The sequence below is a fragment of the Pelecanus crispus genome, chromosome 7 (genome assembly GCF_030463565.1).
Source record: "Pelecanus crispus isolate bPelCri1 chromosome 7, bPelCri1.pri, whole genome shotgun sequence".
Classification (NCBI taxonomy): Eukaryota; Metazoa; Chordata; class Aves; order Pelecaniformes; family Pelecanidae; genus Pelecanus; species Pelecanus crispus.
In genome coordinates, this window is record NC_134649.1 from 34,254,067 (window position 1) to 34,270,433 (window position 16,367).

At 48.8% G+C, this 16,367-nt stretch overlaps 1 protein-coding gene across 1 annotated transcript; it reads left to right on the forward strand.

Moving 5' to 3' along the window:
- The first annotated feature begins 1,296 nt into the window (after positions 1-1,296).
- ALAS1 (5'-aminolevulinate synthase 1) lies at positions 1,297-8,284 on the forward strand. Its single transcript, XM_075714253.1, has 10 exons — positions 1,297-1,552; positions 2,265-2,432; positions 3,396-3,551; positions 3,633-3,855; positions 4,116-4,300; positions 4,890-5,069; positions 5,271-5,435; positions 6,554-6,822; positions 7,298-7,460; positions 8,046-8,284. Exons 1-10 carry the CDS (start codon positions 1,297-1,299, stop codon positions 8,204-8,206), a joined length of 1,926 nt encoding a protein of 641 aa, XP_075570368.1. The 3' UTR covers positions 8,207-8,284.
- The last annotated feature ends 8,083 nt before the right edge of the window (positions 8,285-16,367 follow it).

A 16,367-nucleotide genomic window follows, 5' to 3' on the forward strand; every position in this document is an offset into this window, starting at 1 on the left:
CTACAAGCACCTTCTAGTAACTACAAGCAACTACATGCAAGACACGAGTCGAGTAAGAGCGAGCTTTAAGAGCTCTCCTCAAAACTCTGTACCTGTTACAAAAACCACCCTTGCCTCAAAGTGCCCAAGCTGGCTCAGCTGGCTGAGGGCTGTGAGGCCGAGAGGCAGCACTCTGCCCAAATCCTGTCTTCTGTGAAATCATTGTTTCGCAAGATGAGGGAAAAAATGCATTGTCATCTTTCTTCTCCATTCTTTCCACACTTCAGCAGTTAGTATACGCTTACAGGAATTAGTACTGCATCTCGGATGGCCAGATATATAAGGAGGAAAACTTATCATTACTCACCTGTAAATATTCTTTCAAACAAATAAACTGTAAACTGTCCCCTGCAAACCAGAGGATGCAGGATTCAATTTTACTTGCTGCTGCCACTCTCACAAGCATCTTATTTATCTTCAAAACCTGGGCAATGGCACCACGCTTCAAAAACACAGTGGTGGAAGTCTGAGCATCACCGACAGAGTGTTAGGTTCGTGTTAGGTTCATACCGGCTGTAGGCAAAGCAAGAGGGGTTCAGGATCCCGCCACCACCAGCGAGCCTACCCGCTGCTTTCTGAGCCCCTGGGCAAGGACTCGGATGGGAGTCAGGGGTGCGTGTTTAAGACGAAAATACATGAGATGTGCCTGAGCAGCACTGGGTTTCCCCACTCGGCTGACTCAGAGCTCGTGTTTCCCAATGAACGCCCCAAAATCTACTGTCCTGAGGATAAGGGACTCCATTACTTCTGGGAAACAAGCGTTGCATAGCCTGGGGCTGAGGGGAAACCCAGAGCAGGACAACCACCCACTTCTTCTTTTCGGCGGGGGCCATGCCCCCCTTGTGGGTCGTCCCCTCACAGCCCCCCCCGGGGCCGGCTGCCCCCCTCTATCCCCTCACACACCCCCCGCAGCTACTCGGGCCCCCTCCGCGCCCTCACGACACCCCAGGAACCGACCAGCCCTCTCCGCACCCTCACGGCTCCCCTGAGGGCGCCCCAGAAGCCGCCCGCGGACCCCTCGCTCCCGGCGGGAGCCGCCCGCGGACCCGCGCGGCCCGGCCCGCGCCTGCGCCTTGCGGCGGCGGGGCAGCGGCGGCGCGCCTGCGCCGTGCCCGGCAGGGCTATATAGGCGGCGCCGGAGCCGGCTGGTGCCGGGTGCTGGATCGCCGCTCGGGTCGGCTGCCAGTCCGTCTGTCCGTCCGTGGTGGTCAGTGGCGGGCGCTAACGTCACATCCGGTCTTCCGTCAGGCGGCGAGGATGGAGGCGGTGGTGCGGCGCTGCCCGTTCCTGGCCCGCGTCTCGCAGGCCTTCCTGCAGAAGGCCGGGCCCTCCCTGCTCCTCTACGCCCAGCACTGTCCCCGCATGATGGAGGCGGCTCCCCCGGCCGCCGCCCGCGCCCTGGCCACGTCCGCCGCCCGCGGGCAGCAGGCGGAGGAGGAGACCCCCGCCGCCCGCCGGGGTGAGTACGGCAGGAGGGGGGAGCAGCGGCCTCGGGCTGCGCCTCAGGAGCCAGGCCTCTCCTGAGGGTGGGCGGCGGGTCGCTGCGCTGGGTCACGGAAGGCGTAGCGGGGAGCTCTCCTAGGGACAGACCTAGTCGCCCGTAAAAAAAAAAACCATATACACAGGTATCTTATGTTGTAGAAGGAAACTTCTGGAGTGGGCAGCTTCGAGATAACGGTTGCTTAATTCTTTAAATGTCTGTGCTAATTAAGCATGGGCACAAATCAGAGACTGGCCTTTTAGGACAGCCTGCAGTGAGCTCTGGTTGGAGATCTGTGATCCTGGATTGCAGAGCTGGGATTTCTCACGCCTGAGCGGCTCTTCACCCCACCCCCAACATTCCTTGGGGGCTTCTTACTCTGGCATTCAGGGGAAGGAGTTGAGGCTTGCAGCAGAGGAAGGACTGGTGGCTGAAAATAGCCGAGCTCCTCAAAAGAAAATCTCCCATTTGGGAGTGAAAGAGATTACCCCCCACCCCTGCCAAAGGGTACAGTGCTACATCTAGTGTCTTAAATCAGATGCCCCTTAGGTTTTACTGGGATTTTGTGCTTATATAAATAAAATGTGACAGTTAAATCGTTCTGAATGGCTTGTGCCAAATTGTGAAGGTAATGGATAGAGAAGCTTAAGTCACTGTATTAAAATGATGATGCTGAAGTGCTTTCCTTTCTCTGCCCCCACCTCAGAGGCCAAAAATGCCACAGAGGTGGCCCAACAGAATACAGATGGATCCCAGCCACCTGCTGGCCACCCACCTGCTGCTGCTAGCCAGAGCTCTGCTACCAAATGCCCGTTCCTGGCAGCTCAGATGAATCACAAGAACAGTAATGTTTTCTGCAAAGCCAGCCTAGAACTCCAAGAGGATGTGCAGGAAATACAGGTAGACAGGAAAGGTATGTATTCTGTGCACTGAAGCGTTGGTTCCTTCGAAGAGCTGCTGGTGCCTGACTTTGCTCTGGAGTGTGCCAAGTCTAACAGTCACCACTTAAATTATGCAAGTAGGATTATAGGAGACTGCAATAAAAAGCTGTTGAAGAATGTGGGTGTTAATGGCATACCTGCAGTACTGTGCCGTGTTTCCCCTGGGTGATTTTGGTGTGGGAATACTGTATGCTGTACCTTGATATGCTGGCTCTAAATGTGTGAACCGAGCTGTTACGCTTGCACCCAAAGTGGATACTTAGGACTAAAGAGAGCTTTACCAGGGTGCTAGTGTAGGCAAAGGTGGTATATCCAGAGATAGAGAAACTGGGTTGAAGTACTATGCAAGTACCAGCACAAATCCAAGCTGGAAAGCAAGCAAATGCTCTTTTTGGTTTATGGAACTAAAGGGTGTTGGCTGGCTTGCAATCCTGATGCAGAAGGGCTGTCCTTCAAAGGAAGGAACTTTCACCAATATCAGTAAAGCCTTGCTGTCTGTCTCAGGAAGCTTATTTTACTTTTCTGTTTGTTTTCTGTGGCATAGTCTCAAAAAAAAAAATCTGTACTAACTGAACAAAATATTAGGAATGAATAGGAAGCAGCTAACTTGAACTCTGCCTTCAGTTAGGTGTGTGCCAATTCTTTCAGATAAATGTTGTAGCTGTATAGAGTGGGTTTCTGAGTCATGATTTACTGAATGTGTTATAAGGAAATTACATGTTGTATTGTCATTGAATAGCAAGGTTTTCCTTTTGTCTCATACAATGCCAAATTGTGAGCAAATTAAAATAGCTGAACCTAACAGGGGCACATGGATTCAGGCACATGCTTCCTAAAGAAGAGTTAGAGTTACTGAAAATGTTTGCTTTGCTGAACTCCACTTCATTTTCTTTCAAACTGATTAAGCTCACTGGAATTTATTACAATGTATGTAGGTATGGAATTTGCCAAAATACCAACTAATGCCACAGTGAGGAACATTGAGACGGAGGGAGAAGAGTGGAATGGCTTGCTCAAGAAGTTTAAGGATGTTGTGCTGAAGCAAAGACCAGAAGGTGTGTCTCATCTGCTTCAGGATAACTTGCCAAAATGTAAGATTGTCTGGCAAAACCACCACAGGCCTGGTCTCTTGTGATTATTTCCTGTGTGCTTAAGTGTCTGTCTCATTTCAGCTGTATCCACCTTCCAGTATGATCAGTTCTTTGAGAAAAAGATAGATGAAAAGAAGAAGGATCACACCTACCGCGTATTCAAAACAGTGAACCGAAAGGCACAAATATTTCCCATGGCAGATGACTATACTGATTCTCTAATCACCAAGAAAGAGGTGTCTGTTTGGTGCAGCAATGATTACCTGGGGATGAGTCGTCACCCTCGTGTGTGTGGAGCAGTTATGTGAGTAGTGCCATATTCTTAAGAGGCAGCTTCAAGCTCTAGTGACCTGCAGAAGCTATTGTGGGAAGGCTTTTGAAATTGATTTCTATACTGTGCTACGTTGTGCAGGTTGCTCAAAGACCTTAAACATAACAGCTGCTTTTTGCAGCCAGTTCCTTTTTAGAACAATACTGATTATGTACTAGAATGTTTTTGGCAGTAATACTTTATTCATCTGTGTCACACAGTAATGCTAATGCCCCTCTTTGGGCCCTTTGTAGGGATACACTGAAACAACATGGTGCTGGAGCAGGAGGCACAAGAAATATTTCGGGAACAAGTAAATTTCATGTTGATTTGGAAAAAGAACTAGCTGATCTTCATGGAAAAGATGCAGCACTGTTGTTCTCATCTTGCTTTGTAGCCAATGATTCCACCCTCTTCACTCTAGCTAAGATGCTTCCAGGTGAGATCTCAAACTGCACCCCCTGTTTACCACAAAAAACACAGCCCTGCCCTAAGCAGTTGGGAGTACATTTTACAAACGGCTGCCCAAAGTGAGGATTCATCCTATTTGATCAGGAAAGTATGGTTGGGTTTTTTAATGCCATATTCAAATTATGTTCAACTCATGCAAATCATAGTAGCAGCCTATTGAGATTGAGATCTAGGAGCTAGGAACTGCAGAAGGCATTAGACAAAATGCACCGAGTTGTCTGGTGTTGCATGTAAATTCAACCTGAAAATGAGGCAGCAGGAATTCTGCCTGTGGGTGTGAATTTCTCTCTCTAACTTCAGAAGTTAGGAGAGTTAGATAAAAATACTAAGGACTTGGAAAAACCCTTCTGTATTTCCTTAAGCTCAAGTTTGTGTTAAACACCTAAAATAAGCCTTAAATATTATTCTTGCTTTGTGATCTGTAACTTGCTGGTTTGATTGAGTATTACCTTCTAAACATGCTACCCTTGCTGCCTTGAACACTTCCCATACATAAAGTAATGCTGGGAATCAGTTATGCTTTCTATACTTAAAGTGTAACTAGGCTGTTTCCTCAGGCTGTGAGATCTACTCTGATTCTGGAAACCATGCCTCCATGATCCAGGGGATCCGAAATAGCAGGGTGCCAAAACACATATTTCGCCATAACGATGTCAACCACCTTCGAGAACTATTGAAGAAGTCTGATCCATCTACCCCTAAAATTGTTGCATTTGAAACTGTTCACTCAATGGATGGTAAGTTGACATCAAACCCTTCTCTCCTTCCAGTGTGGTTAGTGCTCAAATCATCTGTATTTTAGGTCTAAAAGTGTACAGTGCTATAAGGGTTTACATTAAAATAGTCTTCCAAAATGCCTAGTGTTTGGGGGTACTCCAGATACTTACCCAAGCTGAGTACAGGGAGTCCTAAACTGCCAGTCACTGCTTTGTTCCTAGGTGCAGTCTGTCCTCTGGAAGAGCTGTGTGACGTGGCCCATGAGCATGGGGCAATCACTTTTGTGGATGAAGTGCATGCTGTGGGTCTGTATGGAGCTCGAGGTGGTGGTATAGGAGACCGGGATGGAATCATGCACAAAATGGACATCATCTCTGGAACACTTGGTATGCACGGCCTGGTAGTTTTACAGAAGCTAAGGCAGCAAAGCTTCTGAGCAGCCAAATTGAGTGGGTTGACTCAAAATCAGTCTATTCAAATGAACTTGCTAAGGGCTGTTGGGGCCTAGGATTTTTCAAAAAGCCCAAAGGATTTAAGTATGCCCCACAGTTTGAAAAGCTTGTGTTAAGCTACTTACACTGCCTTACAAATCAGTTAAGATAGCCTTTTTTTTTTTCCTTGAAACAAGCTAGCAAAAAATCCTCCAGTAGCATATTATACAACTCAAGAATAAATTCAGGTGAGAATGCTAGTAGGGTAGTACTCTATATTTAGTAGTACTTAGTTCTTTTATGTGAAATGGAGTGCTCCTAATCTAGAAACCCGAGATGGGGAGTTATGTAAAGACATTTGGCAAGAACTGAAGCAACTGCTATTATCTGAGTAGAATGCAGGCTTACTCCTAAGTTTACTGCTGCAAATTGGGAAATTGTTTAAACAGCTTCTGAAACATAAATAAAATTTACCAGGAAAGTTCATGGCTTTGAAACTAACTTACAATCTTGGGTTACAGCCTAATGAACAGAAGCATTCACCAGACACCCTAGTTCTACCTGTGGCTCTGTTCTGATACCTGAACATCCACCTGTATTTGGAAACAGGGGCTGATATCAACTGTACAATCACAGTAACAACCTTGTGTACTCCTTAGGAGCATAGGCTATTTCTAGCATCTCTGGAACAGATTATTTTAAATCTGCTGAGAGACTTAGTGTTGATCTCTTGGGGTCAGTATTGAAGTCTATGCCTGATGATTGGGCTTAAGGTCTTCCCCAAAATCAAAACTTGAGTATTTGAGAGTCTTGAACTGTCCTTGCTGTGTAATAAGTAGATCCATGTTATCAGGATTGGCTTAAAAACAAAGCTGTAACATGTGCTGAGTAAATACAGATTAGCTGGGTGGGGGGGTGGTGCAGCTAGAATTGTTGCCTGCCATGACTACCTTAAGTATGTAGTCAACTCATTCCTTCAAGTGAAAACAAAGAAAGGTTATAATACCTCAAGCCATTCTAATGGGTGGAAAGAATAAGCTTGGTTGCCTTTTTTCCCCCCCCTCACCCCTCAGGCAAAGCATTTGGTTGTGTAGGAGGATACATCTCCAGTACAAGGTCTCTGATAGACACCGTTCGTTCGTATGCTGCTGGCTTTATTTTCACAACGTCCCTGCCACCTATGCTCTTGGCTGGTGCCCTAGAATCCATCCGAACCCTGAAGAGTGCAGAGGGGCGAGTTTTGAGGCGCCAGCACCAACGCAATGTGAAGCTTATGAGACAGATGCTGATGGATGCAGGGCTTCCTGTGGTGCACTGCCCCAGTCACATCATTCCAATAAGGGTGAGTACTTGGGTCACTGTTGACACAGGACTGTGGTGCCTGTTTTTCTGTCTGTGATCACATTACACTTTCAGGTATTAGTTAATATTCACAAAGTTCAAACCTGTCCTAGCATTCAGCAGTGATGTACTAGGAGTCTTACTTAAGTTGACCTCAGCCTGCTATAAATGTTGTAAAGCAGAATGATAAAGTGTATGAAACCCACAATTAACAGTATACAGAAAGCAAGGAGACTGGTAACTAGCGAGTAAAAAGAAGAGTTCAGGTTTAAACAGCTACCCACCTAAGCTGCAATGCTGTGCTTATGCTCAGAGGGCTCTACAGCACAAGCTCTTTCTGGTGTGTATGCTATTTATAGTGGCACAAGGAAGGCTAAATAGTCCTATTTGATTCTTGTGGCTAGCTAAGTTGGGCTGACAGTTCTGCCACCTTGCATGTTTTGGTTGGTCTTGTAACTTACAATTTTGAACTTTAGGTTGCAGATGCTGCTAAAAATACAGCTATCTGTGACAAGCTGATGAGTCAGCACAGCATCTATGTCCAAGCAATCAACTATCCCACAGTTCCCCGTGGAGAAGAGCTGCTACGTATTGCCCCTACACCTCACCACACCCCTCAGATGATGAGTTATTTTCTCGGTGAGTGGATTCTTGCATCAGTGCAATGAAAATACTGGGCTGTCTATGCAGTCTTTATACTAAAGGTAAGACTAGGAAATGCTTAAGTTCTAGATGTAACTTTCTTTCCGCTACTGCAGCACACATAGTGCATACTTCTGCATTTAACCTGCTTTGAGCATGATGTGTGAAGGCTAGTGCACTGTGACCTGGAATAGAGTGTCCAAGGCCAGTGCAGTCCAAGACCAGTGCAGTCTTGTACGCAACCACCTCTGCTGGGGCTCTGCTCATGCATTGTCCAAAGAAATCTTCATTTGTTATGTGGTGTCCAAAGAAATCTGGTCTCCTTGGCCAAGCTGTTACTCTGTCTTAAACATGGATCTGTCCAGGGAAAGTAGCTGCTACTTGATCCTGTCAGAAGGGGTGGTATGAGGATAGCTGAGACTTAATTGCAGCCCAGTCACCTTGCTCAAGAGGTAAATTATGTCACAGTGAATTCCCATTACCCCTCCTCATTTGCTAGGAGAATAAGTATGCTGGTACTTCTCTTTTGCTGCTTCTCTAAAGCAATCCACTGATCTTGATTAACTTTTCCGTTCCTACCAGAAAAACTGCTGGCTACATGGAACGATGTTGGTCTGGAGCTGAAACCACATTCGTCAGCTGAATGCAACTTCTGTAGAAGACCCCTACATTTTGAAGTGATGAGTGAACGGGAAAGGTCCTACTTCAGTGGCATGAGCAAACTAGTATCTGTCAGTGCATGAAAGTAATGGTGTTAGTTGTGTTCTTGTCTAGTTCTAGTACCCAGTCAGTAGCATTTTTAAATTGCTTAAGTATTTTAATCATAGTCGAAGCACTAAGCTCTGAAAATAAATTTCTAGAGCCATTATGCCCAGATGTGTTTTTGTTTGCTTCTCTAACTTCCCTAAGTGGTTGGAAGGGCATGTGGTGGTGTAAAAACAGTGGTTGACAGCTTAATGCCCCTTAGCTGAACTACTGCCTTTTCAATGAACGTATGCCAAAAGAACTTTAGTAGTGTTTCCTGGTGTACTACAAGGGATGGGTTTATTTCTTATTAGAAGAGAAAAATGGTATTGTAGCTCATGAGCTTCTGCCTGGAAGGTTTTGAAAATGTGCAGGTATAGTACTACATGCACACTAAAACTTAAGCGAGAGTATACTACTTGAGAAATGATGTATAATAAGCTTGCACTTTCTTTTTTTGAAGCAGGCATTTAGAATGGGTTCTGCTAGATGCTGTCTCCCTCTGCTGCCATACTCTTCCTCTGTAGTTCTGTGCACAAGTGTTCCCCCTTTGGTGTTCAGCATGGTGCTCACTATTACAAAGTGGAATTTTGTGACTGCTTGACAGTTAGAAAACCAAGGTGGCAGGGTGGTGTAGTGGCTGAGAAAGGAGGGTACATTTGCCCTCTGCAGGTGGTACATATAAGTTGCCTCTGGCTGCCTATGTCTCTTCAGGTTGGCATAGTCTGCTCTCCAGTGCACTCAGAGCTAGGGTAAAAACTGCTTTTCAGTAAGCAGTCTAGTGGTTCATTGTAAGAGAAGATCAGTACTGCATTTGCAACCCCTCTGAAAACTTAGGTCTGTTGCCTAATTGCCCTGCTACTTAATGCTTTCATGAATAGGAAGGGCATGCTTTGAAGAGGGGAAAGTAATTTTGTGGGTGTATATATGTACTCAGAGGTCAATATTGGCATGAAGCCTAGAGCAAAGCACTAACTGCTTCCTTCATGTACAGGCGTGTTGGATGACGGCTACAGTCTAGCTCTCACAAGTCATTGAACAGCTACTCTTGTTTTCTGGATGTAACAAGCCAACCTCCTGGCCCTGCCTAGCGCTGTTAATGCTCACAGGCATACTTGTGAAGCTCCCATTAGGGACCCATTATAATATCATAAATAGCCATGTGTTGGGGAGATAGAAGCCCAAGTTAGAACAAAGTCACCAGCTCCATCAACTGGAAGTCACTGATCATTTAAGCACGTAGTGAAGCACACTGCTATTCTCAGAAGTCCTTGCTTCACAAGCAATCAAGCTACTTCTTAAAGTAACTTGACTTCAGCCAGTCAAGTGATTGCTGCTTGTCATGTGCAGGTGTTCTGCAGGAGGGAGGAAACTACCCACCATCGGGTTGTAGCAGTAACATGGTAATTCAGCTCCATTGCTAAATTACCAGTTCAGTTTATGAACTGGCATGCTCAAACCCACCACTGGGTTTTGTATATGCAAGTACTTGCATTGCTGTTCCAGTGGGTTAGCTTTCACTTGCTGTGAAGTTATCCTGATGTTAAAGAGCAAGTTCAGTGCTACTCAAGGAAAAATACAGTGCCATGTGCTGAATTCTTTGCCTTGCCAGGAGCGGTTTGTGGCCTAGGACTGAATGAATATGCATCTGCTTTACAGAGCTTTTCTCATTATATAGAAGGTTATGTTACTACATTAACTTGAGACATAAAGTAAAAAACCACAGATCCTACATCAACCTTTCCTAGAACAGTGTCCGTAATGCCATAACATGCCTTCAACACCTTTCTGAACTGCTGGCATAAGCAATCAATGTCGGGTGGGGACTGACCCATGATGTGTTGACTAATATATAGCCATAATCTGACAGTACAAGGTTACTTGAATTTCTAGTTTCTTCACTGAAAGCATTCAGAATTGGCCCAGTGCATTTTACATACCAGTTAATAAGCCCAATTTTGCCTTCTAGTTTTTACAGCAGCTACTCTACATTCTGTACTGCAGAGGAGAAGCAGTAAGACACAGAAAGGGTGCAGGCTATCACAAATCTCAAACATTATTCCAAATTAATTGCAGGAAAGAACTAAATCCTAAGATTCAGAGAGTGCAGCCTTTGAAATGACAGGAGCACAACTAACCTCAGCATGTGGCAATTGGTACCTCTGCACCCATTGACATCAGGTGTGACAAGTTATCTTAAGTTCAAGCAAGGGTGTGAAAGCAGAACCAGTGCGCATTAAGAGGCCAGCAGGAGTCCATCACTTAACTGCAAAAGAAAGACCTATCCAATGACACATAGAAAGGATAAATTTTCCCCAATGTGGGTTTCATTGTTGTTTCTTCTCCAAAAGATGGTGATGCTTAGGGACATGATTTAGTGGTGGACTTGGTAATGTTAGGTTAATGATTGGACTCAATGATCTTACGAGTCTTTTCCAACCTAAATGATTCTATGATTCAATGACAAAGAATGAAAAAAACGAACGCATTGTTTCCTAGCAAACAAAACTTGAATGGTGGATTGCATAACAAGGGATGGTTATGTAAGCTTTAGTTGGGTTTCTGGAAAAATAATAGAGGAAGTAATCGGTAAAAGACATTTAAAGTCTGAGACAAATGGTCCATGGCAGTGGCAGAGTAAGCAAGCAAGAATGCAGCTGTAAAGCCACTGCTGACATTTGTCTGGGGCAAAAACAATTCATCTAGTTGAACGTTGCATAGCCCTAAACGCATACCCTCCTCCATTTCTCAACCTCTTTACACAACGGAGAAACCCCAGGCAGCACAAGGGCAGTGAAAACATCCCAAGAGCAAACAGGAGCACGTGTTCCCTGTTGCTGTGAGGAGGCATCAGGAGGGTGCTCTTCCCACCACGGCCAGGACCGGGTGCCAGGGTAGGCAGGCTGTGGTGTCTTCCACCCCCTCGCTCCCTCCTCCACCCTGGTCAGTGGCATAGTCCCAACAGGCAGAGACTGCTAATCAGCAGAGCTGCTAATGTTCATTAAGGTTTTGGGGGCCTTGGTTTTTCTGCCAAGCCCCTCACTGCATGCTGTAGGTGGTTGGATATAACCCGTGGGTTCAGCCCAGAAGGAGGAAACCAGCATCACGAGCTCATGACCTTCATTCCTTTAGGGAACTGGACTGAAAATAGCCCATCAGGCTGGGGTCAGCTTCTCCTGACGACAGGACTTTGCTGCGGGAGAGGGAGGATGCTGTCATGGCTGCTGGGCTGCGCACTCCCACTGCCCTGTGCTGTGCAAGGCATTCATTTGCCTTACCCAGCCCCAGCTGTCCCTTGCTGAAAAACACTCCTGCAGGGAAATAAATGCCCTGAAAACCATTCCTAGCGCCTGTTATCACTGCTGCTGCTTTCAGCCATTAAGTCTGTGCTGTTTCCTACCCAGCAATATAGTAGTAGTAATAATAATAGGAGCATTATTCACAGCTCTTGTATCCCTGGTGCCTTGCACCCATTTATTTTAGGGCACATCTCTGGCACTGTGGTCCCTCAGCCCCTGCTCAGTTTCCCAGCACTCACGTTTACCAGGGTTTCTCTCCTGGCATGGAGAGGACCACGCAGCCCATTTCTGCCTCCTGTGCCAGGGCTTTAAAAGCCCCATGAGCTCCCCGATAACTACAGCTCAGGGAAGGGGCTCCTGCGGGGCAAAGGGTATTTTAGAGCCTATGCTGGTGGCTCACCATGTGCATTTTCCTTGAGGGGTGTTCAGCCCCAGAAAGACCTTTCCTTTCCTGCTCCCAAAAAGCAAACCCATGCTTTACTCCCCTTAAAAATCCAGGCTGAACTTTTGCTCCCTGCAGGCCTCGCTGCCTTCACAAGCTCCGGATGGATGCACACAGCAGGTCTCAATCTAAACACCGGCAGCATGACCAAATAACTGCATCACGGGTCCAAATATCCTGCTTTTCTTGTATGGGCCACCTAGCTACACATCAGCCTGGGATTATGCCTTGAATTGACACTTGCTTTTAGATAATATTTATAACATTAACTAAGCCTTAAACTGTCAGGAATGACTGCTCATACCCCTGCCTGGAGGGACAGATGGCAATGGGACAGACAGGGTGTTTTAGGCAGAAACAGGCTGTTAATGCAGGGAAACATCCAAGAGGTCAGAGATCTTAGGCCCTGCCCTTTGCCCAGATCCATCACATGGAGCAGAAGGTGGCATCCAAGCCCCCTGCTTGGGGTTTTGCCTGACCCCCAGCAGAGCCTGATCTTCTGCTGATGCTCCCCAGGGAGGTGCCAGGCTTTACAGGGTGGGGCGAAGCCACCCTTCCCAACAGCACCCCCTCCTCCTCATCCTCCAGCAAGAGCCGTTCCCCTGGTTCTCCATACCAGTGAGGGGCTGCGAAGGGATGCTGCAGCTGCAGACCTCCCATGCCCCTGCACAGGGGTCCCACCAGCCCCAGCACAGGAGGCCTCCCTTGGCTACCTGTTTTGACAGCCTCTGGCACACAGAAAACTCCACTTCTTGGCAGACATGGGGTGGGGTGCATGGAGAGGGTAATACCCATGCTTGCTGCTCCCCAGGGAAGAGAAGCAAGGAGTTCCTTGCAAAGGGGATTTCAAATGGATGCCCTGCCCCACTACGAGCAGCTGGGATGCAGGATGCACACGGGGACTCACTGCAAACTGCCATAGCTTGGGCATATAAACCACGCTCATCCAGACATGGGAGACACCAGCCAGGCTGCAGCTAGTGCTGGCACAAGGCACTAAAGCCTAATGCCAGGGTAGCCACTGGCCCAGAGCCACTAGCCCAGCACCAGCATGGCTGGGCTTCAGGTTGTTTAGGATGCTCTGTGCCCCAGCCACCCTCCAGCCTGATTCTGATCCCTCATCATCCCCAGGCTAGGTCAGGCTCCCTCCTTTCCACCCACACCCCCAGGCTTACACAGTCCTGGGGGCGCTGCTCCTGGATATATTTAACCCCTTGGGTAAATATCATTTTGCTCCTTACTGCTCCTATACCCTTGTCCCTGCTGGCTGCCACCCCCAGGCAGGCTTTGGGCAGGGAGCTCTTGAGAGGGCTTGTCTCCCTTTTCCTTGGGCACCTGTGCTTTCATAGCCCAGATGCCAGGTGGCTCTGTCAATTCACAGATTTGGCTTACAAGCAGGTATAACTCCTTTGCAACTGTTCCACATCAGCTCTCAGGGGAGCAGAAGCCGAAGGAGTTTCTCTCTGAGATTTTGCCCTTTGCACTTTTCCACCTTGGAATCCCATAGGGAAAAGCATCCTGGTCCCATCCTTTCCCCTGCAGCTCATTTGCCATAGGGCCCATGAGCCCTTGTTTGTGAGTCCTAAGAAACCTGAGTGCTTGGGCTGGCTGCAGGGATGCTCAGCCACATCTGTCTGCAACTGCCTCCTCTTTCTGAGGCTGGCTGTGCCCTGCTGCTCCCTCCCCGGCTGGGAAAATGCTGCAGCGGGTGGCCTTGGCCCTTGGTACTTATGCCCCAAGGTGGCACCAGAGGCTTCTGACCAAACCCAGGTTTCCCACATATCAACTCAAACCCCAGAGCTTTGGGTATACAGCAGGGGAGACTTTTTTGGCTCAAATCTTAAAAAGAAAGAGAAGGGTTGATGCTTGCGTGAACCCTTGCGTGTCCACTGGGTGTAGGGACATGGGGTCAGGAGGCAGCAGCCAGGTTTGCAAGAGCTTTAACTACCCCAAGATTTGCTCTGTGTTAGGGGTGGGCTTTGTAACCCACTTTCCATAGGGAACCTGGCACACATGATGGTTGGTGCTCTGCCCACACATTGTTCGGTTCCACTCCTCCCTCTGCACTGCTTCAGCACCCTCCCATCCCATTCTATAGATTCTCTTTTACTAATTTTCAACCAAAATTAACAGCGGGTGTGCTGAGAAGCTGTCTAAATCCTGACAAGCCTCGCAAAAGCAAAGAGCTGGACAGCGTGTCCCAGCGAGGCTGTGCTGCAGGAGTGGCAGCAGTCTGCACTCAACCCTTATATTGGACACTAGAGACTCCAGTGCCCAGCTCTGCTCCCCCTGCCCTTGCCCCCAAGCTCCAGCAGCAGAGCTAATGGTCTCCCACTGCACACGGTGGTCCTGCCAGGAGCTGCCACCCACCCTGGGCCACGAGGTCTGCAGCTGGGACGAGAAAGGCGTTGTGCAGCATGGGACAGCTGAGCAGGAGGATGGGGGGGCATCAGGCCCCCCCCCACAGCGTGAGGCGGGTGGAGGGCTGTGCAGAGCCAGGCTGCGTGTGTGGCCAGGCTGCCCTGGGTGCAGTGCTGCCTGCCTGCCCACGCCTGCGCCTGGCCCACGGACACCTAATCCAGGTGAGGACATGGGACAGGATGGGGCAGGATCGGGGGAACAGGAGGGACAGGTTGGAATGGGGAGGGATGAGATGAGATGGGGGCAGGAGAAGAGAATGGGATGGGATGAAGGGGACAGGTGCGGATGGATGGGATAGGAGGGGACAGGATGGGAGGGGACAGGAGAGGACAGGATGGGATAGAAGATGGAGGACGCGATGGGCTAGGACAGGTTGGGATGGGTGCTCAGCTGGGGATCTGCAGCCCTTGGGGTGCTCCTGGCCATATCCCCCACAGCCACACACAGTCGCCCTTTGGCACGGGGCAGGCACTTTCAGCTGGGGATGGCTGTGCTGGCCGGGGGACGGGGGCAGTGTGCGGGGGGGGTGGGAAACGGGGGACACCCCTCACTCCCCCTCAATATTTGGGCAAGTTTAAAAATTACCAAACACAGAAGGAGAGCAGGACCCAAAGGAGAAGTGTGAATGAGCTTGTCAGATGGCTCTGGTGGTGTCAGCCCATGATGATTAGTATTTATATGCAGAGGGAGCTCTCCTGCACCGAGGCTGCTCCATGCATAGCAGCATGTTCCCTCCTCCTCCTCCGCGCCAAAGGGAAACGCATTTGGGGTTGGTTCTTTATTGCATTAAACATTTTTTCTTTTTTGCTTTGTTTTGTTTTACAGATGGCTTCCCAAATCATCCATCTCATCCTGGGCACCGAGAGTAAAGCCGAGACACAGGTGCAGCCCTGACCTGGTGCAAACCCCACTGGGCTTGTTGCAAGAGCTCATTCAGGGCCAGGGCTGTCCCAGTGCAGCACACAGGGAGCCTTTCCACTGGGAAACCTGCTCAGGACACCATAATAAATTAAAAAATAAGGTTATATCCAAATTGCAGCTGAGCTCCCCTGGGCAAGGAAGGGGGAGGCAGCAGCTTTCAGTGGCTGGGTCACAAGCCAGTACACGCTTCCCTGCTTCTCCATCAGGACCTGCTGTTGGGAACTTCAGCCCCTGCAGCCCAGCTGGTGTTAGAAGATTTTGGCTGTTGGTCTTTTTTTGGATGCTGAAGAGCTCTGGCAGGGAAGCTGTTCACCACCAAGGGAGATGTGGGATCCAGCTCTCCTCCCAGGAGCCTGGGAAATGCTGCCTTGCCCTGAGCAAGGTGTGGGAGGGATGGGGGCCCAGGATGCAGACAACCCCCATCGCCTTCCCAACCCTTCTCTTGGCTCAGCATCCTCCCACATTCCCTCCCCATGGCCACACAGGGCTTCACGCCAGCCGAGAACACAACAGCCTCAGGCAGCAGTGGTGCAGCCTTGCAAAATCATCACCAGCCATTAAAAGAAGGAAAGCTGGGCTGTGCAGGGACGTTGCCTCTCGCAGCCGGCTCTAGCTTGGGGCATCGCTGGAGGAGTCTGGCATTAAACCCTGCCAGGCCTTAAAAGGTTGGCCCAGACCCCTGGATTAAAGCATAAATGTCCTTGAGGGTGGTTGTGGGCAGCAGGCAGGCTGTGATGGTTGCTGGCTTCCAGATAGCAATGATGGAGCAATTTGCTTTGCAGCTCCTGTGCCCGTGGCTGCTAAATGCCCAAACCTGGGGAACCCAGGGGACCTCCAAAGAGCATCAGACTGTTTTAAAAATACTTTAATCTTTAGAAAATACAGCGTTCAGTACAGTGTGCTCTGCTCCCCCCAGCTTCAACCCCCCCTACCGCCCACTCCCACTCTGCCAAGGCAACATCAGCACAGTCACCAGGGCAGCAGGAAAGCGCAAAGGGCAGGTTTTACCGACCCCGTTTCCATCTTCCCAGGGAGGCAGGTGGCTCTCGAGCCCTCACTGGTACCCAGCAGCAAGGC

Excerpts from the sequence above, each read along its gene's own strand:
- ALAS1 (XM_075714253.1), top strand. The coding sequence starts at position 1,297 with ATGGAGGCGGTGGTGCGGCGCTGCCCGTTCCTGGCCCGCGTCTCGCAG. Across the intron at positions 1,553-2,264 it reads GGCTGCGCCTCAGGAGCCAG|ATGGATCCCAGCCACCTGCT; the intron begins GCCTCTCCTGAG and ends AACAGAATACAG. Across the intron at positions 7,461-8,045 it reads GATGATGAGTTATTTTCTCG|AAAAACTGCTGGCTACATGG; the intron begins GTGAGTGGATTC and ends CGTTCCTACCAG.